Source organism: Acinonyx jubatus, chromosome B2, assembly GCF_027475565.1.
Source record: "Acinonyx jubatus isolate Ajub_Pintada_27869175 chromosome B2, VMU_Ajub_asm_v1.0, whole genome shotgun sequence".
In the NCBI taxonomy this organism is placed as follows: Eukaryota; Metazoa; Chordata; class Mammalia; order Carnivora; family Felidae; genus Acinonyx; species Acinonyx jubatus.
The window spans coordinates 19,155,839-19,183,312 of NC_069385.1; the positions used below are offsets into that span (position 1 = coordinate 19,155,839).

General features: G+C 36.3%; 1 protein-coding gene across 8 annotated transcripts in view; it reads right to left on the minus strand.

The window, feature by feature from the left end:
- Nucleotides 1-27,474, minus strand: part of STXBP5 (syntaxin binding protein 5) — a 163,808-nt gene that overhangs the window by 86,206 nt on the left and 50,128 nt on the right. For all 8 annotated transcript variants that reach the window (XM_053222128.1, XM_053222127.1, XM_053222125.1 and 5 more), the window contains exons 6-9: nt 25,981-26,044; nt 21,229-21,312; nt 17,842-17,965; nt 6,756-6,834 (exon numbers count right to left, since the gene is read on the minus strand). In XM_053222128.1, coding sequence (XP_053078103.1) covers nt 6,756-6,834; nt 17,842-17,965; nt 21,229-21,312; nt 25,981-26,044 — 351 coding nt within the window. The remainder of the gene's footprint in view (nt 1-6,755; nt 6,835-17,841; nt 17,966-21,228; nt 21,313-25,980; nt 26,045-27,474) is intronic.

Genomic DNA, 27,474 nt, shown 5'->3' on the forward strand with positions numbered 1-27,474 from the left:
AAAGCAAGAGTCAAATGCTCAACTGACTGGGCCACCCAGGTGCCCCCCACCACTTTTTTTTTTTTTTTTTTTTAATTACAGAAATCATCAGGGCTACTGGGTAACTCAATTGGTTAAACACCCGGCTCTTGATCTAGGCTCAGGTCATGAGCTAATGGTTCCTGAGATCAAGCCTTGGGTCAGGCTCTGTGCTGATAGCCAGACAGCGTGGAACCTGCTTAGGATTCTCTCTCTCTCCCTCTCTCTCTGCCCCTTCCCCAATAGCGCTCTCTTTCTCTTTCAAAATAAATAAATTTAAAAAATAAAAAAATTAAAAATGTTTATTTTTGACAGAGAGCATGAGGGAGGGAAGGCAGGGTAGAGAGCAAGGGAGACAGAGGATCTGAAGTGGGCTCTGCGCTGAGAGCAGAGCCCTATGGGGGCTCCAACTAACAAACCACGAGACCATGACCTGAGCTGAAGTTGGATTGCTTAACTGACTGACCCACCCAGGTGCCCCCCAAAATAAAAATAAATTAAAGAAATCATCTACTAAGCTACTTGAAAACGAATTCAGGCACCACTGGGTGGGGGGCAACGTTTGCTTATAGACAAACTTAAATACGTTATATGTATGTACATGTGTGCATATCAAGGGAGTCAGCAAACTATAACCTCTTGTCTGTTTTTGTATGGCCTACAAACTAAAAATGATTTTTACATTCTTAAATAGTTGGAAACAAATACACAAAAGAATATATCATGACACATGAAAATTAAAGGAAATGTAAATTTCAGTGTCTGTACATAAAGTTTTATGGAACACAGCTGCATTCATTCATTTCTGAGTTGTCTATGGCTGCTTTTGGGCTACAACAGCAGAGTTGGATAGCTGCCAGTTGAGACCTATCCAGCTTGCAAAGCCTAAAATATTCTCTCTGGCCCTATACACAAAGGGTTTGCCATAGTACGTGTTAGAGGAAAGGGAGTAAATTAATCTCTTAGATGTGGTTCTCCAAATGTGACTAAACTGCCATTTTTAACTATGATAACATAGTTATCACTTCTAGGATACTGAACAGAGATGCTTCTCCCCCAAACTGGTGATTCTTTGAGTGGTAGCATATTCCTTAAAAGACACTAACTCCTGCGGTGCCTGGGTGGCTCAGCCGGTTAAACATCTGACTTTGGCTCAGGTCACGGTCTCACGGTTTGTGAGTTCAAGCCCCGCATCGGGCTCTGTGCTGACAGCTTGGAGCCTAGAGCCTGCTTCTGATTCTGTGTCTCCCTCTCTCTCTGTCCCTCCACAGCTTGTACTCTGTCTCTCAAAAATAAATAAACCTGTTTGAAAACTTGAACCTATCCAGAGTTCATTGTTGTTGAAAATTTGGCCCTGCCTGTAACTTGTTATGCAGTCTATTAGCAAAACAAAAAATGCAGAAGTAAAGGAGAAAAGGAACTACAATTTACCAAACATGTACCATGGGCCAAACACATATTATTTCTTTCAGGTCTCTACAGCACTTTTATTAAGTGGGAATTACTGTCCCTATTTTACCAAGGTAAGGACAGAGGTTCAGTGATGTTAAGCAACTTGCCAAAGATTATACCGTCACTTGAGTGGCAGAACTGGCCTTGGAACCTAAGTCTAAAAATCCGAAGCCTCAGTTATTTCCCCTAAATCAGGGGCTCTCAAACATGATGATCTTGAGTCATAGTACAAAGTGCATTTTACTTCACGATACAGTATACAGATACGTAAGTACATACAGTTGAACAAGTTTCATGTGAACCAATACTTAACCTGAAACCTGCAGTGCACTCTATATCTTATTCTAGTCCATAAGTTAAAAATTGATGTCACAACCAACAAAAGTATTGTCGTAACCCACTAGTAGATCACCCTTATCTAATATTTAAAAACAAAAAAAATCAGGGGTGAGGGGGGATGGGCAAAATGGGTGAAGGGGAATGGGAGATACAGGTTTCCAGTTACAGAATGAAGAGGTTGCAGGGATGCAAGTTACTGCATATGGAACAGTCAATGGTACTGTAATAGTGTTGTATGGTGACAGACGGTAGCTGCCCTTGTGGCCAGCACAGCATAATGCACAGAGTTGTTGAATCACTACACTGTACAACCAAAACTAATGTAATATTGTGTGTCAAACAAACAAACAAACAAACAAACAAATAATGTAATGTCATAATGTTTCTCAGAGTGGAATTCTCAATCCAGGGAAGAATATCAGTGAGGCTCCTTACTTATTATAGTTTTGCCAACCTTACAACTTGTACATCTGCTCTGAGAAAGCAAAATCAGAGATGCCCGTCAGGGCTTATCGAATGCTGTTCTGAGACAAGAGGTATGCGAGACAACCGGTTGAAAGGGTATGTTCCAAGTGCTTCATGTATTTAATCTTCGTAACAACTCTATAAGGCAGATACTATTATTGTTCCTGCCTTACAGATGAAGATACAAGCACAGGGAACTTAGCTGATGTGCCCAAGATGGCAGGGCTCTGAGGAAGCAGTGGACCCAGGCGGGCCGGCTCCAGAGCTCACACCCTTAATCGCTTTGCTCGAGCACCATCTGCTGTAGCACTCCACACCTGGGTCACGCCAGTGTTTCAAAAAACCAACTTCAACAGAATTGACTTCACATTTAACTTTGGATTAAGAACTGGCCATGTAAAGAATAGTTCCATATTTTTAATAAAAGTGCTATTAAAATGTTCTATTAATTATACTGTCACCATTCACTATGTTAGGGGAAAAATCTGCTCTCTCCTGGTGCAACATATGCTTTTATTTTACTAGGAAACAAAAGTCAGATACAACATCGTGATTCCATTTTTTGTCAGAGTGTACCTTTGCTTCAGAAACAAATTATATGTTATTACTGATCTATAACAGTTAATTCTTCATGGATACACTTTTCGAAACACCGGCCTATGTTCTTCTTCCTCATATTCAGTAACACTATGCTAGGGCAATTAGGACTGAGACAGGTATGTCCCATGCTTTCACTGAGCTGAATATTTAAGAGGGAACACATGCATTAAACTAATAATTTCATCATTAATGACAAGTAAAAATTCTAGAAGGGAAAAATATAGCATGCTTTGAGAATATATTACTGCGGTCCTAATCTAGGCAACATGGCCAAGACATCCACAAAGCAGTGATATTATTGTTGAGTTATAACGGATGAAAGAGAATCTTTCTCCTCAAATGATTTCTAGGCAAAAAGAAGAAAATGCAGATCTTGAGGAGGGAAGGATGACTCTTCTAATAAAATCTGGTAATTTGCCAATATTACTTGTTGCCAACCTGACAAACAACTTCAGGTAGTAGCTGCTCAAGACACTTGCTAGGAACAGGAAAAGGGGAGAGCTGACTGGCTTACTTAAAGGAGGGTGATTCTGGTGTAGGTGGAATAGGGGTGCAGTTCTCAATGCTGGTTGCACACTGGAATTCTAAGGAACTATCTCAAGTTTCCAAAGAGGCCATGCACTGTGAAAAAAAGAACCTATTTACCCAATGTCCTACGCCAGGTGAAAAAAGAAATTGTAAAGCTAGTGAAGATCATTATCAGAGGGTGATCCTATTGATCAATTTACAGGTATCTACAAATGCATACAAAGGAATGAGACTTTTTTTTTCATTTCTGATCTTAAGAAAAAGTATGGCTGCCATCCTGAAGAAACTGGAAACATAAACATTATCATTATAAAAGAATTGAAAACAGGTGGGGCACCTGGGTGGCTCAGTTGGTTAAACGTCTGAGTCTTGATTTTGGCTCAGGTAATGATCTCACAGTTTGTGAGTTCGAGCCCCGCATCAGGCTCCTTGCTGACGATGTGAAACCTGCTTGGGATTCTCTCCCTACCACTCTCTCTGCCCTTCCCCTGTTTGTGTTCTCTCTCTCTCTCTCTCTCTCTCTCTCTCTCTCTCTCTCTCCCTCCCTCCCTCTTCTCTCTCTCTCTCTCTCAAAATAGATAAGCTTAAAAAAAATTGAAAACAGTAAAGCACAAAGAAAAAAAAAAATCCTCCCTGGACATTCGCCTTTGTTTCCAATCAGTAGACAACAGGCATGGTTAATTTCAATGTGTAGACAATTCATTTGATGTTGTATTGTAAACTATAAACACAGGTTTTTTTCTGGTTCACCCCACACACTTTGTTTTTGTTTTTGCTGTCATTGCCTTTCCTTACATTCCTTTGCCATAGGACAAATTATGCAAACAATTTGGTAGTAGGCAGTAGGACAGTTGGTAGTAGGAAGTTTTCTAGTAACAATAAGAGCAACTATTCATAGGAAGTTTGTTATGTACCAGGCACTCTGTGAAATGCTTTCAATACATGACTATCTCTCACTTAATTCGTCACAACCACCTTTTGACCTATTATCATATTCATGTAATAAATGAGAAAACTGAAGTTCCAAGAAGTCAAAAAACTCTATGCCAAAGGTCACACAGTGAGGGATGCCACAGTCAATTAAACAGATGCCATTCCTTTTGGAGTTCATTCAACCTCTTGTTGGAACCAGTGTATCTTCCGAATCCCACAGGAAGGCTGATGAGTATCAAGGACAAGTAACAGCAACCTTATGATTCTTCAGCCACCGTCTTCCTCAAATGAGAATAGGGCTAAAATGAATATGATTAGAAGACGAGTAAATCGAGGTAAGCGGACCACAGTTATAACAACCAGTGGTTATAAGCTGGTATTTAAAAACTGGGGCACCGGGGTGGCGTAGGCAGTTAAGCATCCAACTCTTGATCTCGGCTCAGGTCATCATCTCGGCTCAGGTCATGATGTCACGGTTTGTGAGATCAAGCCCCACACTGGAATCTGTGCTGATGGTGCAGAGCCTGCTTGGGATTCTGTCTCTCTTTCTCTCTGCCCCTACCCCTGTGTGCTCTTCCTCTCTCTCAAAATACATAAACTTAAAAAAGAAAACATATGCCAGGGTTCTAAATTTCCATGCATCAGAATCTCCTCTCAGTCTAATTAAAATACAGATTGGTTGGCTCCACCCACAGATAGTTTCTGATCCAGAAGGTGTGGGGAAGAGTCTGAGAATTTGCATTTCTAACAAGGTCTCAGCTAATACTGCTTTTCCAAGGACCACAATTTGAGAACCAATGCTCTGTATACACTACATAAATTCACTCCCTTACATGCTAGTATCCAAAACCTATAAAGAGCTCACCAAACTCCACACCCGAAAAACAAATAACCCAGTGAACAAATGGGCAGAAAACATGAATAGACACTTCTCTAAAGAAGACATCTGGATGGCCAACAGGCACATAAAAAGATGTTCAACGTCGCTCCTTATCAGGGAAATACAAATCAAAACCACACTCAGATATCACCTCACGCCGGTCAGAGTGGCCAAAATGAACAAATCAGGAGACTATAGATGCTGGCGAGGATGTGGAGAAACGGGAACCCTCTTGCACTATTGGTGGGAATGCAAATTGGTGCAGCCACTCTGGAAAGTAGTGTGGAGGTTCCTCAGAAAATTAAAAATAGACCTACCCTATGACCCAGGAATAGCACTGCTAGGAATTTACCCAAGGGATACAGGAGTGCTGATGCATAGGGGCACTTGTACCCCAATGTTTATAGCAGCACTCTCAACAATAGCCAAATTGTGGAAAGAGCCTAAATGTCCATCAACTGATGAATGGATAAAGAAATTGTGGTTTATATACACAATGGAGTACTACGTGGCAATGAGAAAGAACGAAATATGGCCCTTTGTAGCAACGTGGATGGAACTGGAGAGTGTGATGCTAAGTGAAATAAGTCATACAGAGAAAGACAGATACCATATGTTTTCACTCTTATGTGGATCTTGAGAAACTTAACAGAAACCCATGGGGGAGGGGAAGGAAAAAAAAAAAAAAAGAGGTTAGAGTGGGAGAGAGCCAAAGCATAAGAGACTGTTAAAAACTGAGAACAAACCGAGGGTTGATGGGGGATGGGAGGGAGGGGAGGGTGGGTGATGGGTATTGAGGAGGGCACCTTTTGGGATGAGCACTGGGTGTTGTATGGAAACCAATTTGACAATAAATTTCATATATTGAAAAAAAAAATTCACTCCCTTACATAGCTATGATAAATAAAACCACACACTCTTCCTGGGGAACTAGAACATAAATAAAAGGCTTCTTTCAGGGGTTAATGAGGTGGAATTTTCTAGCAAACATTTATAATTTTTCCCTTTATTATACATTTAAACATCTGGTACATATAAGAAATACAAAATACAACTGACAAACTTCCTTTAATATTTAAACCGTATGTGTTTTTGTATTTGCCAAATATTCTCATGATGAGATTTAATTTGTGAAAAACACACATAACTTTCATAATTAACATATATAGTATAAATAGGTTAAGTTTTAAATATTTTTTCACTGCTTGTTCCAGTTTTCAGTAGTGAACACTGAATAGTAGTGAATAGTAACAACCATTGTTGCTAAAGAGTAACTGAACTGAATGTATAATGTTTAACAAGAAAGATTATTCAAACTTTCCAAGATACATTACAAAACTACCGAAGACAAAGAGAATACAAAGAAATACTTTATCCTAAATTTACCAATTTTAGTTATTTCATTAAATAAAGCATGCATAAAATTTAAGACTGGGCTAGAACATTCTAAAGTAGGCTTTAAAACATAATGATAAAATAGCCTTTAGTGCTATTTTAGTAATTATATACAATGAACATTGGCAATGAAGTAAAATCTTACCCAGATCTAGTCGTTTTGAATTCCACCTTGAGGATAGGTTTGCATGGTTCTGGCTTCTTCCCATCCTTTAACTGTTTTCCTAAAATATATTTTCCTGCATTAAATTCTAAAATTCTAAATTACTCTAAATTCTTAAATTGATAGTTAATATATAAAATGAAAGTAAAGTATAATGAAACCAACCATGAAACATTTTTAAACAATTTTGAAAGAAGTTTTCAATATAAAATATTTAAAATGATCAAGTAATTTTTACTGTTTGAAATTCAGTGCCGCAAAGTAAATGAGTAACTTAGTACATTTATGTGACAAAATTCTTGAAAAGAGACATTGATAGCCTTTCCAATGTTCTTAATTACAGATAAGCAAACGGAATTTCAATTTTGTAAATGAATTCAAGTTTTAAAATAGCTAGATTTAAAAAAATAAATTAAGCCATATTTTACCCAAGGGTGACAGGTTGCAAAATTAAACCCTATGCTAATAACTTCATTTATATTTATTCTAAAGTAGGATCCATCCACTGTAATGTCTGAAGAGACTGCTAAAATAAACCAAGCTCTATAAAATGTCAGAAACTCATACTGTGAAAGAATTTTATTATTTTAAAAAAAGTTTTCTTTCTGCTATTTCTACATATTCACTGTAGAAACAACACAGAAAAATATAAAGCAAATAAAACATATTCCCCTTCTTAGAGATTAATCATTCTCAACATTATTGTAATATTCTTGGGAGATCCCAAACACATGCCTCTACCCCATACTTCTCTCCCACCTTCCCCCTGCCTCTTGGCACACCTGCTCATTCTAATAAACTTTGTTTAAATTGTATTCTTGTTTGCCTCACCAACAAGAATGTAAATGCCATGAAGGCAAAGGTTTTAAGTGTGTATGTGTTTCTGTTGATGTATTCCTGGTGACAAACATTATTTGGCATAAAGTGGGCACTCAGTTACTATTTAATGAGTGTGTAAATTGATGATTTTTCCTAAGGATTAATTCTTAGGAAAAGGGATATGTGGGTCAAACTGTATTCCAAACAGGTTATACCAATTCATACATCCAACAGCAGTGTAAGAACATAGTTTGCCACACTCTTCGCAAACAATGTTTTCTTTTGTTTTGTTTTTGTTAAGTGGAAAGGGTATCTCATTTTAATCTGTGTTGTTTTAATCTCTAACTGGGTATTCTTTGCCTTTCTGGTCATCTGTATATCTTCTTTGAAAAATACCTTATGTCCTTTACCTATGCTTATATCTTACCTTCTTTACATTTAAAAATGCTAATCAAAGGTCATTAACACTATATCCATCATATATTACAGGTATTTTTCCTAGACTCATTTACAACTGAATTCTTAGAAAATTTAAAAAACTGCACAAAAGTATACATTTAAATAATCAAGTCTATCAGTCTTAATCATGTGTCCAGTTAAGAAAACTAAAAATCTTAAAATGCCAATTCTTCCAAAATTAATTCACAAATTTAATGTAATTAGAATTCCAACAGCTTTTCTTGGATTTGCACAAAATGACCTTAAAGTTCACATGGTCGGCTCACTACCTATGAATAAGCTAAGGAAAACTAGGAAAGGAAGGTGACTTCCAGAATGACAAAGTAAGGACCTCTGTGAACTCGCTCTCCCACAAAAATTGAAATACTAGCAACTAAAGTTAACCACTTCAGAACTGTGAAGTCACAAAACAAGTGGAACATTGTCTACCCAACAGAATGATGGAACCTCGGGGTGGAAGGCGGGGGGGGGGGATGTTCTGATGAAAGGCTATTCGCATCCTCCTCACTCCCCAGCTCAGTGACTGGGCAAACAGGAAAAAGCAATAATACATGCCATCACAGAGGGTTGAAATTTCGCAATTCCATCAAAACCAGCTTTGTTAGACCACAATCATTGATATTTTGTCCCAACTCACAGCTCCCTGGAAACTATTCCCAAGATATCGTGGCAATTTCATTTGACACAGACATCAGCTTAGGGAGACAGAAGGTCTCATACCTGCAGGGCAGCACAGATATAATAACAATTTGCTGGTGGTATCACAGTTGCCTAAGGCTGTGGTTTCAGGTGTGTCAAGTAAGAGCCTGGGCAAGAATTTAAGGAAAATCCTGAAAAACTAGACATATGCTAGGACTAAAAGGTTGTATACAGGTGCAAGGTCATGTGCATGTTCAGAAAATTCCTAGGAAAGAAGGAAGTCACTCTGATTGATTTTGAAACCTTGAGCAAAGAGGAAGTTAAAAAAAAAAAAAAAAGGAAAATGCAGAAGTAAAATGGGCTATAATGTCTACTGTTAGCAGGAATGTTGTAAAAGAAGTACTCATACATGGCTGAAGGAAATGTGTAATGGATATAGTCTCTTTGAAAGGCAGCCTGAGAACATTAATTAAAAGTAGAAATACTTATAGGGCGCCTGGGTGGCTCAGTTGGTTAAGCGGCTGACTTCAGCTCAGGTCATGACCTCGCGGTTAGGGAGTTTGAGCCCAACATCAGGCTCTGTGCTGACAGCTCAGAGCCTGGAGCCTGCTTTGGATTCTGTGTCTCCCTCTGTCTCTGCCCTCCCCGACTCATGCTCTGTCTCTCTCCCTCTCTCTCTTTCAAAAATAAACATTCACATTTTTTTAAAAAAATACTTAAAACTCTAACCCTTAGGAACAGCAATTCTACTCCTAAGCATTTATTCCATAAAAACAAAAGGACCAATACCCACCAAATATGTACAAGATGGTAATAACAACATAACTTGTAGCGTATTTTCAAGAACTGAAAATAAAGTGAACGTCCATTATTTTGGAATGGCTGAACACTGGGAAAAACTGGGACACAAACAATTGGCTATTACATGACTATTAAGATGAAGGAATTAGAACTTTGCCAGATGACACGAAGAGACTTTCCTCAAGTACGCTGGATTCGGAAAACATACAAAAAAGACTAATATAATTCTGTTTTTTGCAAAACAATGCCCAAACCCTCATATTTACATATATACATGTACTAATATATATAATTTTAGAAGTATATTTATTTTGGAAGAACACCTGTAAGATTTTTGACAGTGTACCTAGTAGGACAGGAAAGGGGACTGGGCTGCTAACATGGGGAAAGGCTGAGGGAGAAGGGACTGGCAAGATACGATCACATTTATGGGATCCTTGGTTTCCCTTCCTTGGTTTCACGCTTATTAGGAAGTTCTTCCCTGCCCCCACATCATTTAAATTTCTTTTTGCAGTATCTTATAATTGCTTTACAGTCTCACTCATTACATTTCATTATTTTCTGAAGTTTATTTTGGCACAGGGAAAGTATTTTTCCTCTAACAATTTCAGAGCTATTTTTATAGTTCTTTTGAGCTGTATTTGCCAGACAGCAAAGTGAACAGATTTAAAGTGTACAATTTGAAGCGTTGTGATAGAGGTATGCACCTACCAGCACTATTTATTGAACCATCATAGCTTTCCCACGGATTCAAAATGTCACCCTTATTACATTAAATTTTTATAAATACACACCTGCCAACTGGTATCAGAGCATCTAATCCTGCCTCAAGATCCCAGGGAATCATCTCTTCCCCTCTTTGTATGAAATGACAATGTAATGAAACTTGAACCTCTGGCATCCTAATTTACAAAAACCAAGTGGCCAGTGACAAAGTAAGCAGAACACCAGACCGAGGGACTGGAAAGGGCTGCTAGGAGAGAAGACTGGTTTACTGAGTGGGGAAGGGGAATTGAGAAAAAAAGAAAGGTAGAAAAAAGGACACCTAGATCTGAAAATTAGTCCCTCACACTGTACAAGGAACACAGAATTTTAACCACTATTTCAGTATGTTCAGAAACATAGGGCCTTTCAGTAAGTTAAATGTCTGCTCTGACAGCCAGCATCAGGCCTTTATTCTCCTTCTACCCCCCAAAGTTCTAATGAAAGTGTCAGACTGATAAAACTTGAGAATGCAGACATAAATTTTATATTTATTTTCTCAAAGGTTACTTTTGTATACATTTTGCTTCATGAAGTAAACAATTATTGAACTGTAACTCAATTTAATTTATTTCAATATTCACCACCACTCTTTCAGTGGCTAGGATGAGTTTTAAAGAAGGACATTGGGTGGTGTATCTACTGAATCCTTACAAGTTGGAGCTTTTATATGTCATGCACAAAACATGGCTAGGTACAAAATTCTTAGCTTTTGTCTTGCTCAATAGTCTTCCATGTTGTTCCACCATGTCCAGCATTTAAACTTATAATGAAGTTTAAAGCCAGTCTGATTTTTATTTCTTTACAAGTAAACTTTTTTTCCCACCCCTATAAGGATGCTACAGAGTAGTTTCATTTATCTCCCTAAGTCAAAAATGTTGCAGTTTTTATAGTCACCTTTCTTCATTAATCTTGTGTGGACATTAATGAGTCCTTTTGATCAGCATAGTCTGTTTTGTTTTTTTTTTTTTTCCAACTCAGATTTTAAAAATTATGTCACCAATCATTGCTTCATTACAGAAAAAATTATTCATCTGTAATCCTAGATTAACCATTTTCTAAATCAAGTAAGTAACAAGGCATAAGATTTAATACAGCACATATACAGGATGTTTAGAGGATCACCTGATTTCACCACTAGGTGTCATTTTACTTCTTACTTGCTATGTCACCTGAGCAGCAAAAATCTGTGCTTATTCAGCTTGTGCTTGTTCAAATACCTGTGAACTGCCTTGATAAGTTGTTGAAAAGAGCTGGTTAATTATAAAACAACTTAATAAATCATATAAACCTCCTTGTCACATCTGATTTCTTATCTCTTACTATGCCCTGCTCCCCATTCCTGTAAACCACCCAGCCACAAAGAATTGGTCTAAGCCCTGTAGATTAAATTCCAGAATTGTATTCACGTATGTCGTTTCTTCCCATTTGTTGTCACAATTGAAATCTTCATTATTTATTGTTTATAAAAGCTTCTTAATTGGTCTCCCTCTTCTGCCGTCAGCTCAACTGATGCACTGCCATCAAAGTAGTATTTCCAAAATATAGATTTTGTTTCTCATTGTAAAATCATTTAGGTCTCCATCACAAAGTCCACCGTGGTAGCCACCACTCATACACGGCTACTGAACACCTAAAATGTGGCTAGTCCAAGATGTGGTATAATTGTAAAGTACATATATTTCAAAGAGTATAAAAAAAGAATGTGAAATATCTCAAGTTTGTATAAAAAAAGAATGTGAAATATCTCAAACATTATTAAAACTAATTTGACCTTTTTCAACAGTTACTGGTATAGTTACTAATAAATTTAAAACTACACATGCAGCTTGCATTACATTTCTATTGGACGGTGATGTTCTAGAAAATAAAATGATTCCAACTGGAGAATCACACCGTTAACAATACTAGTCTGAAATGGGGAGGGTGTTCTTTCTTTAATGAGAGTGAAGACACCCCAGCTGGACTGGAGATATCTGAATATGTAGTTTGACTCTTGGCCAAGGGCAATGAGAGTTATGATATGCTTGTTCAAGTTCCAAAATGCCCCAAAACTCCCCTGGTAATCCCGAGTGTAACAGTTTTACTGATGGCTGGCAATGGGCCTAATTGGTTTGGCAAGACTGGCTTGATCACTGAAAGGGTAAATTGAGTTCCTCAGAAGTCAGATGGTGGTTGGAGGGAGACTCAGCACGATCCTTGTGTACATGTAAGTGCCTGTGGGAGCTTGGATATGGGACGTCTCTCAGAATGCTTACCTGCATTATGTTTCTCCTGCTGCAGGATGATATCTTTTGCCTTGAAATAAAAGCTTTATTTGCATATGCTCTGTGGAGTCTGGTAAGTCCTTTCAAATTCATAAACTGAGCAAAACTTTGTAATGAACTATATAAAGAACTGTAGTATGGTTTTATTATTTATTGAATGTTTTATGCTTCAGGTGAATCTTAAAGGTAGACTAATACAATTTTTTGCATGTCATATCTTTAAGATACTGTATTGACTTTTACTTATGTAAGATTTTATTTTCTCTTCAGTGACACTTAACAGAATTAAAGTTTCCCAACCTTGGTTTATTTCTTAATAAGTAGATTAGACTGTACCAATTAATAAGCTTTAGGAAATAAATTTTAAAATATCATGTCCTTTAATGGACATCTATTGATTTTAACCATCTATCACGTCTATCTCCTTTGAGAATCATCTGATTTTGATGAAGGTGACAATCAGAAAAATCTCACTCTGATTGACACACACATACCCAGTATTAGAGGGGAGATCCTGTGGTGCCCTGAACCAGCAAATCATAGAATCATTATGATTACTTCAGGGTAAATATGTGAGCCATTCCAGGACTATCAAGTTCTTCCCTCCTAAATTATGAAAGCTTGTCTGTCCTAGGAGACAGACAGGTAAAAAGAGAAAAGCAGAACTCACCCTTAGGCTTACCATATGAAATACAGCATTTATAGCCCACCAAGATGAAATGACTTTGCAGTCAGTAGATGGAACAAATACTGCTTTATTTCCACAGATTCACAAAACTTTACACCTTAAAAAATCACCTTGTTCACCTTAGATGACACTAAGTCCCAGAAAATAGTAATTACCTCCACAAAGTTATTTCACACATAGCAAAGCTAGAGTTACATTCCAGGTTGTCTGATTGCCAAAGAAATGTTCTCTGCAATTCATAAAAACTAGATTAAAGGGAGCTATCACTGTTTTAGTCAAAAATCACCTGTTAAGTATTTCAGACACACGAATGAAAACTTTCTGAAAAAATGTAACTATCAACCATCTTTATATGCATTGTAAAGTTATCCAACATTATATCAAAAAATTATCTTAAATGAATTCAAATTATTTTCCTTTACTGGACATCTGATCGTTACTATCTAGATAACAGCTGTGCCCCTCAGAAGAAGAGTCCGGCAAACAACTTTAGCTATGAAAGATATCATCCAAGGGTAACTGGAACATAATAGCTAACACATTTGGAGAACTATCTTACGATTCAGTTATAGTTCAAGCCCATCATTCCCCAAAGTGTATTTCATAGAACACTAGAGAACCACAAGATGTCCTCCAAATAAAAGATACTAAAGTCAAATAAGTTTGTGTAAAGCCACATAAAATAAATGCATTTGTAAACATAATAGCTAACACATTTGGAGAACTATCTTACGATTCAGTTATAGTTCAAGCCCATCATTCCCCAAAGTGTATTTCATAGAACACTAGAGAACCACAAGATGTCCTCCAAATAAAAGATACTAAAGTCAAATAAGTTTGTGTAAAGCCACATAAAATAAATGCATTTGTAAACCGTATAAATAATATATATAGGGATGTACCTATATGTGTGTACGTGTATATACATATATACTCTTAGAAATTCATAGCACACATTAAAGGTTATGAAGTATTACAGTGAAGAAAATGCTCAATTTTAATTCAGCATTTCCTAATCTTCAACTATAACATGCTTTTTCACCAAAAAATTCATTAACGTAAGAAAAATTTGTATTGTGAAATATATTTTGGGGAACAATACTCTAATCTAAAAATCTTTTGGTACTATCCTATCAAATAAATACCAGACCCAGATTTATAATTATTATAATCACATATGTATAGCACATCACAGTTTTCAGGTACTTTCACTTATATTTTGTTTATTTGATCCAGGATATAGAACAGTGCCTATCACATGGTAGCCCCAATATTTGCTGAATTTAAGTAAAAATAATCCCCACAACAACCATGTCAGAAGGCTAAATTCATTTATTATCCCCATTTAAAATTGAGGATGTTGAGGTTCAGAAATATTAACTGACTTCCCAAAGGCCACAGACGTAGAAACTAGGGAACCAGGGCTTGACCACAAATCTTCTGACTTTAAAACCCCATGTTAGATTGATTACGTCTTCTGAACAAATTCTTCAAGGACAACTCAAGCTATTCCTTACCTTGAACATCATGTAATAAAAGTACTGGCAGAAGTCTTAAAGTACAATCATTTCCTGACTATCAAGGTAATGCTTACAAATGCTTTTTAAGAAGAAGATACCCAACCATTAAATGGGTTTAAATATAAAAAAAATCAAAATGGACAAAATTTTAAGTCTAGTATATTTAAAGTAATTTACCATAACTGTTAGAAAGTAAAAGCAAGAGACCACAACAGAAGACACTAATGAGAAAATAACCCTAAATTTCAATCCATCAAAGCAGACATTTAGCACACCCAAATTATACACCACAAGTATGGTTATATATGGAATATATGACACCTTGTTACAGCATGAAAAACACATTTTTCTAGTTTAATGTATAAAAATGTATTTAGTTTTGTCACTGAAATCAGTTATTAACATAAACTTAACTCTGGTAGGTTACCTACCCTTAGCAATAAGCAGTAAACATTATTACTATTGAAAATAATTCATATTTTATTGAGAGTACTTCTGATCATATACATTTTTAGACTGCTATTATATGCAATAAATGCCATCCTACTTTTTCACACCTGCCACAGAAAAAAACTTATTTACACTTTATTTGGATTCTAATTTTGAAAAGAACATATTACTACAAATATTCTGTCTTATTCATTTAAAAATAATTTTAGCTAGTGACTTTGCTAAGATACTACAAACTCTATAGAAACTTTATGCCACTTCTGAAAATCTGCTCTCAAAGAGCTAAGATTTTGGCATAAAAAGGGATCAAGATTAAACAAGAAAGTCAACATTTGGCAATTATCACAGTAAAGTTAATCCAGCCAAGAAACAACAATGGGTGCTAAAAACAGAGGGTATAATTTTGAGGAGGAACAGTATGTTGATACAGTCTCAAAGTACTGCCTTCAAATCAAAATATTTACTGATTACAAGTTAAAATAGTTATCAATTTCAAAGGGAAAACGAATGCTGTAATAGAGAGCTCTAACAGAAGTTTAATCAAGGGACCAAGGTATAAGATACCATCAATGTGGACAAATCAAACACAACTTCCACTTGGAAGGCAGCAAAAAGAAAGCAAACCTTTTGAGAGAGTGCAATCTGAATCTAAGCATGAAAAAACATCAGACAAAATTAAATGCAGGCATGTTCTATAAAATAACTAACCTATAATATTCAAAATTTGTCAGTTATGAAAATCAAGAAAAGGCTCAAGAACTGTTCCAGTTGGAAAGACACTGAAGAAACATGACAACTAAATGTAATCTGCATATAGACCCTTTTGATAAAAAGCAAAAGGTGGTGATACAGGAGAATGTTCTTATTTGTAAGAAATAGATACTGGAATATTTGGGGGTGACTGAGCAGTATGTCAACTACTTACTCTCAAACAGTTAAAAAGAAAAAAAAGTACCATTCTTACATAAAAAGATAAAAATTTGGATAAACTTAAAACTGCAAAACCAATGTCGTATATTTCTATCATCTTTGATACTAGTTTCCTTTTCTCCTGGATTTCAAATGAAAGGTTTGAAACTAATCATCTACTTTTTTGTTTTCAGGATTCTTAGGATGTAGAGGTCTTAGGAGATCCTAAAATTTAAGGGAATTCCTAGGAGTATCACCAAGTCTAGAGAACTAGGCACTAATAAAAAATGAAAATATATTAAGAAAAACTGGAACCTTAATCATTAAGGGCTATCCTCTGGATGCACACATAAATAGACCTGTTGCAAATTTAAAATAGTTTTCCTGGAAGACTGCTACCACAAAGCAATGGTAAAGTATATCACAATGTGTGGCTTTAAGAATTACTATTTGTTTCTAGAAAACAACTCTAAAAACCCATCCTGACACAGGTAGATAAACCGTTAATTTTACTGTTTCTTTAATTTCTATGTTGCAATAATTTAGATTAATATTTTTCTAAAGTAGGAACTGATCATTTTGAAGCAAACAATAAAATATTAGCAATACTACAGGATATTCTTCAATATACTACCAAAAAAGAACAATTCCTTTAATCTCCCTAAATTCACTGGTTAAGAATCTCTTAGGGTGGTTGGAGAATGCAGATTAATAAAGAAATACAAATTCCTAAGCTTCATTCAAAACTCAAAGAAGGCCTTCATAATCTCTTCATAAACACCCTAATAAAACCTTCTTAAGAGGTTCTGTCAATAGAGCTTGCGCAGAAAAGAATTAACACAGCAAGCTTGAGACTGCTATCCCTAGAAAGGTTGGCTTGCAGGGTTAGCTCTTGGTTGGCATCTGGTAACTGGCTTTTGAGATGGTTTCCACAATTCCGATTCTGATAAGGGTGACACAGTGTGCCTAAGCTGTCTGTATGAACAAAACAATTTATGACGAATCCCTGCTTTCTTTCTGGGCATCTGAAATTTTGGTATGCGCTAAAGCAGAAAGTGTTGGTGGAGAGACTCCAATAAAAACTCCGAACCCCTGGGCTCATATGAGGTTCCATGTTAGACAACATTTCACATATCTGGTAACAACTCATTGCTAGAGCAAGTAAACATGTCCTGGGTCACTTCACTGGGAGAGGGCTATTGGAAGCTTCCTCCAGACTTTACCTCATGTACCTTTTCCCTTTGTTGATTTTACTCTTCACCCCTTTGCTGAGTCCTGGGAGGCTCACTAGTAAATCATCAAACTTGGGGTGACCTTGGGAACCTTTGACATAATTCTTCAATGCATAAAATTACCTTATGTAGAGTTCAAAGTGTTTCAGTACACACACACACACACACACACACACACACACAAGCTGCATGCAACTTGCAAGTGATAACTTTAAGATGAGAAAGGCTTAAAGTAAGTCCTATATCTTTCACAAAATTATTCACTTTTTGGACTACTGGACAAACAATATTCAGAAGACAATGTGCCATTCATTTTCTCAAAGTTCAAATTTGAAGTATCAACTGTAAATACACTTAGAGAGTTTATTAGCTGGTTGTTACATTTTATTTCCATATGCGTATATATTTTTAATTTCCTTAAAAAAACCCTCACCCTTATCCTCAAAAACAAAACAAAAAATCCAAATTCAAAACAGTTTAATGTACACAATTTTTGTAGCGTTCAAAGGGATACATTCTTACCATGTGGAGTGATTGTCTGTACAGGTTTAGCTGGGGACCTCACATTCCATATAGTCAAGGTGCCGTCTGAATGACTGCAAATAAACTGTTTTCCCTCATGATGCCAAGCAACAGAGTGAATAGCCTATAGAAGAGGGGTGAAGAATTCCATTTTTAGAAACAAAATCTCAACACCAAGCTATACACAATCAATATTACAATTTTCAACTTTAACCTTTTCCTATTTTCCAAGCTAAAGTCAACATGTTACAACCTTTACATTCCCATTAGCCCTCTTATAATGCAAATGAAATTTAATACGGTATTGACACTGTTTTAATTCTTTTTATTCCTTAAGCCAGCATGAGGGTGATATAATAGTGATATATGTATTAGCGACACATTCATGAAAACAATGTATTCTTATAGTTTCTCAGAATAAACTATAGCTAAACTTAAATTATCAAGTAGTTACAATCAATATCCCATCAGAAAAAAACTGGTTGCATTAGATTAGAACAGATATTTTTTTTTTAAACAGATTTTTTTTAAATTTTTTAACGTTTTTTATTTATTTTTGAGACAGAGAGAGACAGAGCATGAATGGGGGAGGGTCAGAGAGAGAGGGAGACAGAATCTGAAACAGGCTCCAGGCTCTGAGCTGTCAGCAGAGTCTGATGCGGGGCTCGAACTCACGGACCGCGAGATCGTGACCTAAGCCGAAGTCGGCCGTTTAACCGACTGAGCCACCCAGGTGCCCCTAGAACAGATTTTTTAAATCAACTAAAACTCTAAGACAGAAACACAGATTTGGAACTAAGATCAACTAAAAAAAACAACCTCAGACCGAGCTCCAACATGTTACCCATCTCTCACAGTAATGAGGTGACTTTTAAAATCTGGAGAGACCCTTTTTTGATTAGGAAGTTATTTTATACCTCTGAGCCACTTAAAAACCATCTGAGAAATATTTTTATATGACCAAAGTATGTAACCTTTCAATTTTTGTTCTAATATTATTCTGCCTGCAAAAAAAAAAAAAAAAAAAAAAATTAAAATCACTCTCCTAGGTCCTCTTTAAATAACTTCTCAACTCAAGTTGATAACACTCCTAGTTCTTAATGGTCAATTGACTTTAAAAGCTGCCCTACTGGAATATGGCAGAACTGCTGAGTGCAGCACAAAACCACATAACTGAAACTTAAGAGCTCCACTCATATACAGGTCAACGTTTACTATTATCTCATTCGATTTAATCTTGAACTATTTTAAACTATCAATGTTTACTATCATCTCATTCAATTTAGTTTTTAAAATCTGCTCTGACTTTAATGTAGAAAATAGATTTACAGGTCAAAACTTTCAATGAAATTATAGGAACCTTCTATTAAAAATATTTTTTTTTATACTTTCAACAAGATCTTGATTGAGCCACACGCTGCTTATAAATAAAAACTTAAAAAACTATGAAAAAAATAGGCACAAAGGATGCTCCTATGAAAACAAAGGAAATTCTCTTTTAGTTCTGCTTACAAAGATACCATGCAAATATTAATAAAGTATTCCAAGTATTACTATAGTTTCTCAATGTCATCTGCTATTTAAGTAACTGAAAGCATCAATACGAAGACATGACATATTTTATCTTAAAAACAAGAAAAACTACTTATACACCTCCTAGCTCTAGTCATTGAATTAGAAATCATGACCCTTACTAATCCCCAGATTACAGTTACTGGATACCATTTCACACTGACTGAGCCACATTTCATAAGAAAAAAATCCTAAGTTTGAAACAAAAATATGCAAAATTAATAGTTACACTTTGTTATAATAATGGCAGGGAAGCTATCCATGGCTATTATCGCCAAAGAATTCAGGAACCAAAAGGAGGAGGTTCACTGACCAAAAATGGAACAATCTGAAAATCAGTAAGAATAGTAACTTCAACGCGTCAAAGGAGAGCAAACATGTTTAAATCCTTAAGTACATAGTGAAACTAGAAGCAAGAACAAATTGGTCATCATTGAGATTATTAGAGAACAACCCCTTTAGAGTAAATATCTAAGTAAAATGAGAGAATGAGAGAACTGTACTACTATTAACCAAATAGTAGATGAGAAGAAGTTTCTCTTTACACTCAAGTGTCTGAGTTAATAAGCAGAGGAGGAATTACAGAATTACACCTTCGTTTTGCAACCTCTATCCATTAATAAATCTAGGCCTTGAACAACACTGCCTGCTCACCTCACAGACACTAACACTCCACCTAACAGAAAAGCATCAGCATCATTTATGAAGAAGTCTCGCTAAAAATGAAAAATGAATCTGAATTCGATAAAGCCTCAGCATATTATGCATTTTATAGGAAATCTAAGGGCAAAAAAAAAAAAAAAAAAGTTAAACACAAGAGGGATGGAGCCAGAAAAATCTAGTCTTTGGGAGACTCTACCTTTAACAAATAAATGGCCATAAAGAAGGAATGCAGGGGCGCCTGGGTGGCTCGGTCGGTTAAGCGTCCGACTTCGGCTCAGGTCATGATCTCACAGTCCGTGAGTTCAAGCCCCGCGTCCGGCTCTGTGCTGACCACTCAGAGCCTGGAGCCTGTTTCAGATTCTGTGTCTCCCTCTCTCTCTGCCCCTCCCTTGTTCATGCTCTGTCTCTGTCTCAAAAATAAATAAACGTTAAAAAAAATTAAAAAAAAAAAAAAGAAGGAATGCAGTAAGGAGGGAAGGCAAAAGGTGAGGAGAGGCCTACAGTTTGTGAGACTTAAAAGACATTGGTCAACCACAATCAATCTTTATTTGGATCTTTTTTTTTTAATTTTTTTTAACGTTTATTTATTTTTGAGACAGAGAGAGACAGAGCATGAACGGGGGAGGGTCAGAGAGAGAGGGAGACACAGAATCTGAAACAGGCTCCAGGCTCTGAGCGGTCAGCACAGAGCCTGACGCGGGACTCGAACTCACGGACAGCGACATCGTGACCTGAGCCGAAGTCAGACGCTTAACCGACTGAGCCACCCAGGCGCCCTTCTTTGGATCTTAAAACAAGTGAAACTATACTTGTCTACAGTTTACTATGACTTGTATATAATAAAAAAAAATAGGATACATTTATTAATTTGCTGGTAAATGACAGAATACTTCTAGGAGAACCAACGAGATAAACGGCTGATACTAGTCCCAGGGGTAAAGGGATTAGAAGGCCAAAAGACAGGGGTGGAGAAGAGTTTTTTTTGTTTTTTAAATCTTTTAAGCTATGTGATTATCTGTTTTATATATTTAAAAAGTGTTACAATTACAAAGGTTGCCTCAACTAAAATCACCAATTAAGTTCTTAGAGAAGCTGTTCTGAACTAGAAAAATGACAAAAATAACGTTTGAGTAGCAAAACTAATGTTCTTACCTCATCATACGTGTATCTGTAGTCGGCTTTCTTTGATTTGAGGTCCCATAACACCACTGTTCCAGATTCGAAGCCAATCAAAAGCTGTAATAAAAGAAAATGCCACATGACCTAGGAATGGTATTAATTATGTGAAACATTTATTTGGTGACAATAAAGATAAATATTATCATTCACGTTTTAAGTATAAAATTATAATTAAACATCTTCATTGCTAATCATATGAATGATGAGGATACTGCACTGCAGTATATTATATATATATTAATATTATATATTACATACATATATGTTTGATGATTAGTGACTCAACATATATAACTAGTTATTGAGAAAGAAAACAGTACCATTTTGAAGTCCGGTGTGTACATTTTCATTAATTAATATAACATAATAAATTACTAACTAAAAATTAACATTTGTAGGTGCTTTAGAGTTTACAAACTCTCCTAATTCAACACATTTTAGATAATCTCACTTACTCATCTACCTATTGATAAGTTCCAAGTTATATCCAGCCTAGATCCTTCTCATGAGATGCAGACTCATAATTCCAGTGGTCACGGCTCCCTTTACTAACTCCGTAAGAGCCTCAAAGTAAACGTGTCCAAAAGTGAATTTGTTATTTTCCCCCTACACTGTGTGTCTCTCTCTATTTCCTGTCTTAATGTTCATTAAGTTGCTCTAACAAACACCTGGAGGATCATCCCTAACTCTAGTCTCCCTCATCAGGGAAAATCATCCGGTGATTTTAAAATTACGTCCTATTATCTCTCCACTTTCCCCCACCTCCAATACCTCTCTCCTGGTTCAAGACACAAAGTTCTTTTTTCTGGTCTCCCAGTCTCCCGACCCCAGTTTTGCTCCTTTTTAAACTCATTCCCTATTGTAGCTAGTGTTTTAACAGTTCTAAAACACAAACCTGATTATGGAAATGCATGCTTTTATTTAAACTTTTTTATTGTCTTACCATTGCTTTTAGGATAAAGTCCAAACTGAGTAATATGACCTATAAGATTTACCATGGTGTGACTGCTGCTTACCTCTCCAGCTTCGTCCCTTGTCACATCCCTCTTACCCAATACACTCCAGCACATCTCTCCGTTCATGCTCTCTTACCTTTGCCGCCTTCCCACCTGGGCCACATTTCAATGTCTCCCTCTTTGCCTGACCAATCCTACTAACATCTAGATGTTGTTTTAGCTATTACTTCCTCTGGGAAGCGTTCCTTGACCTACCAAATGTAAGTCAATCCCATTCCTATGTCCTCCAACAGCACTCTGTACATTTTTTTAATCTGAAGGATCGCTACACAATAGTGGCCTTTTCCCTAGCTGAATTTTCTTACTGACTATAATACTAGTCTATTTAGGCAAGGACTGGTCTTATCTTGTTCACCACCACCACCTCAAGACACTGAGCCTGACTGATATGTTGTAGGTACTTAATATATTTTGGGAGGGAATAAATAAATTCCAGAATGGAATGCATGTTCTTGCTTTACAGACTGTCCACTGTCTATCAAACCTCTTCTGCCCACAACCCCCGAACTTGACTTTTTCAAATCTCAGTATTCCCTTTGCTTGAAACCTCCTTCTCTTTTATTCTCTGAGCGATCTTCTATTCATTTTTAAATCTCAATTTAGTGATGCTCCCTTGGGTAAGACAACCCCCCATTTCTCTAGATAGACTAAGATCTTCCTTCTCCTATGCCAACACATGCATTTTCATCTATATGTCTCTAATATCTATTATATTGCCTAGCACACAGAAGACAATAAATATTTGTTTAATAAACACATAAATGACTAGTAGGTAGCTAATAGTTGTAATGTAATCTGGGGATATGAACAAAGTCTGGGGCGGTCCCAATAATTTTAATGAAATGGCAATTTTGTGGGTTTCAGACTTCAGGGGTATCTGGAAGGACAATCACTGAAGCTAACAAACTTTCCCCCACCTTGTCAGGAAGTATAGTTAATTTTGCTAATACAAACTGTTCTTTTCTAGACAATGTGAGATACATACTCCTTCTGGAAAAACTGGTATTTGTTTCCTTTACCTTCTCCTAGTCCCTCTAAATACCTTAAGACATGTAACATGGCATTTTCTGAGGGGGAAGTAATAGAGAAACTTCAGGAATAAGAGATGGAAAAGGATAAAACTTAAGAGTTGATATACAGTGTAAACAGCACGGGATTGCTCAGGACATAGGTCACTTAAGCTCTCATTTTAGATTTGTTACTTAGTAGCCATTTAACATTAAGGAAGTAATTTTATCCATCCAGATGTTAATAACATAAGAGGGTTATAGTAAGTTTTAACACCTCTAGCCTGCTCTAACATCCTAAGAATGTTAGAAATCTGTGTCAACAGGTTAGACTTTAATCCCCATAATCTCCTAAATATTATAAAAATAGAAGAGCTAACTTAAAAGATATGGTATTTAAACATGGAAAATTCTTTCAATATTAATTCCCTCTAGAATCTTTTCTCAGAGATGTTAATTTACATACTGTTGAGCAGTTTCCTTTTATTTTCTTCTCTCCTAAAAAAATTAGTGGGTACACTCAATATGAATGGGACTCTCTGCAACATCAATAACTCTGGGGATGGCATCAGAACGATCAGTATTCAAAATTCCAGCTCTATCGCTATCTAGCTTTGTACCTCTGGAGCACATAATCACACCAAGTGTCTGCCTCAGCATCTGTAAATTCGGGAAGACAACTAACTTACAAATTGTTAAGAGGATCGAATAAAATAGCGCATATAAAGTAGAAAGCACGGTGCCCAAAATAAAGCAGAATTCAGTAAGTGGCAGTCATCACTGTTACTATCCTAAGTAAGTTTACACTAATGCCTAACCTTCCCTAGCCAAGGCCTTTGCTTACTGTGGTGGCATCTCCTATAAGGTTAGATTTGAAGGAATCTGCCCCGTGGCCTTTCTTTAGTGATACAATGTTACAAAGATCTTTGGAAACAGCAGAAGAGTCACTGATACAAAGTGGGCTTTTCTATTAGAAATCAAAGGTTAGACAATATAAACTAGTCTAGTACCTTAATATTTCAACAATGTTTAGATGAGATTAACTCTGGAAACTAAGGAGAATAACATAATGCCAGGTTTCAAAAAGTGAGGATGATACAAGCAGCTATACGTAATTTATTTATACAATAAATTAAGTATATACTGAGGAATTACTATTTCTATGTCAGGTGCTATGGGAAACATAAACCTTTGTAAATCTCTCTATGCTAAAGGGGTCTCTCGAGTGCAGGGGACGTGAGATATGCCCATATTTCTAATACATGGCAATATGTGACAAGTACTGTAAAACTTGCACAACTAAGGTGCTAATGGATTTGAAAGTGAGAGAAAGCATTTTTAGTCAGGATTAACAGCAAAGATATCATGAAAGATATATATTTAATCTAAGCCTCAAAATGTGGGTACGAATTCAGCAGACAGCATTCAGTGGAAAAGCATTGCATACAAAGGGACTCCCATATAGGAGGCAGGTAGGCAGCAAAGAACAGCTCACATCTGGGGAACAATAACTCTCTGCTTCAGCAGAGCATTCAGGTGAAGGTGTTATGAAAGACAGTGGAACCTAGGAGCTACTGTATCTTGTTAGATACTGCAGAACCACTGAAAGCTTTTCAACAAGGAGAGCAATAACATTAAAACAGCATTCTAGGAAGACTGATCTGGAAACGACTCATGAATGGGATGGAACGCTTGAACTACAGTGGCCGTAATGAGGCTGAATAAAAAACAGACACTGCAAAGAAATGATTGAAATGACTTAGTGACTGAATCCAGAAAGAAGGGAGGGAAGTTTTCAATTCTCTTGCCATGCCTCCCACCTAAAGGCTTCTAAACAAGTACCTTGTATCAAAGAAAATAAAGTGTAGCTATAGGTTACTGTAATTTGCTTCCTGTGAAGTTTCTCTCAAAGCATACATTTGTATGATTACAAGCTAACTCCAAACAGTAGAGCTATGCCTTTGTTTTCCCAGTAGCAAATAAAAGAATAGTATTATACAACACACAGGCTAGACCACTCCCATTAGTTGAGGAAAGGAAAAACCTTCACAAAATCTAGAAGTTTCATTTCACTGACTTTTGATAGTGATAAACTTCCTGGCATTTATGTAGGATATTATCATAAAATTATTTAAGTAAGAGATTCATGGAAAAGGAATTTTTATTTTTAAATGTATTAACAAATCTAAACAATAGCTAGATACTGACTATATGAAACTGGTTTTGAGTATAAAAAGTGAAGTAATATTTTAAGAAATCTCTACATTATTAATCTAAGCTATCTATGAAGAAAAATTGAAGGGTGAGGAGTACAGAGACACCTCTAACATAAGGCATTATGTGATAAATGCTACAAAATTTGTATAAAGTGTTAAAAATAATTCGAAAGCAAAAGAAAACAGTTTTTGCCAGATTTCCACAAAATCTTAATATGCCAAAAATAAATAACTTTGAATTGTACTTATTACATTTTATTTGTCTTAGGGTTTTTTTGTGTTCTTTAAAATTATAAATGATTCTAATTCTTGTTCTTCATAATATTTAAATAAACCAGTAACTGTCTATGATGGACAACATTTGTTAGAAATGTCAACTTTGCAAGGTAAATACATGTGGCACTAGAACAGTTTGCATATTTTTTAAAAAAAATACCAAGATCCATGCATTTAAGTAATAAGTCATTTTTTAGGAAAAAATTCTACCTTTCCTTCATCCATTGGGTTATCACTTATATGGACAACCGGTCCTGGGTGAGATTTAGATGACCTAAAAAAGAAAAGTTAGCAAGACTTTTTTTTCTCAATTAAAAATTTCAATACAACTATATATTCATTATAATGAAACCAATGAATGGACAATAAAGATGTATTTATAAAGGGTGAGAACAATTCAGTAAGTAATCGGTAAGAAATGCATAGTTCTTAATATGGATCAAAATAGGAATCAGAGGAAAATTTGGGTGGGGGATGAGTTAAATAGCTGATGGGGACTAAAGGGCCACTTGTGATGAGCACTGGAAGTGCCCAATCACTATACTGTGTAGATGAAACTAATATTACACTGTGTGTTAAGTAACTGGAATTTAAATAAAAACTAAAAGACAACATAGCAATCAGAGGAAAAATAGTGACATTGATACAAATCCACAAAATTTACAAGTACACTTTCTGTATAGGAATATTCAATTTAGTATTTTAGCACAAAAAAAATCTATTCTTATGGTAGAATTCTCAGAATTAATATTTTTAAATATTGCTATCTTATTTTACTCAACTCTAGCCTCCAACTGGGGCATCCATAGTTCCATAGTTTACCCACAAAAAAATAGGAAAAATTCTATTATGGTTTTTAACACAACAACAAAACTAATGCCACTGGACACGCTCAGAGAAAAAGAAGTCATATAGATAAGAATGGAGCTGAATTTATGCCCATAAGTAGGAATGAGCACCTCCCTATTCATAAATTCCAAGGGTTGAGACACCAGCCCACTTCATGAGACCTTTGGGAAACCATACAGACATCTATCTGCACCAGGCCAACCTAGTGGGTGTTGTGATCAACTCAGAGAACAACCACAAAAACCCACACCTTGGACCAAGGCACTGAGATATGATAACATTACTGCCACAGGAAGAAAAACCAGGCTTAGTACATTGTAATAGTTGACCAAGACATTGCTTAAGAGTGATGCCACAAACTTATCCTTATGTCAAATTCTGTGGAATGCAATAATACAGAACTATTTGTTTAAAAACAAACAAAAGATGGGGCACCTGGGTGGCTCAGTAGGTTAAGCATCCGACTTCGGATCATGATCTCACGGTTTGTGAGTTTGAGCCCCGCGCCGGGCTCTGTGCTGACAGCTCAGAGCCTGGAGCCTACTTCGGATTCTGTGTCTCCCTCTCTCTCTGTCCCTCCCCCACTCATGCTCTGTCTCTCTGTCTCTCAAAAATAAACGTTAAAAAATTTTTTTAAAAAAAAGAAACATCGAAAATGAATTTTGTCAATGTCCATACATTTTTATTTTTATGTCTAAATAATATGAGAAAAAACCTGAGATAAGATATAAAGATAAGAGTTGGGGCGCCTGGGTGGCTCGGTGGTTGAGCATCCAACTTCGGCTCAGGTCATGATCTCACGGTCTGAGTTCGAGCCCCGCGTCAGGCTCTGTGCTGACAGCTCAGAGCCTGGAG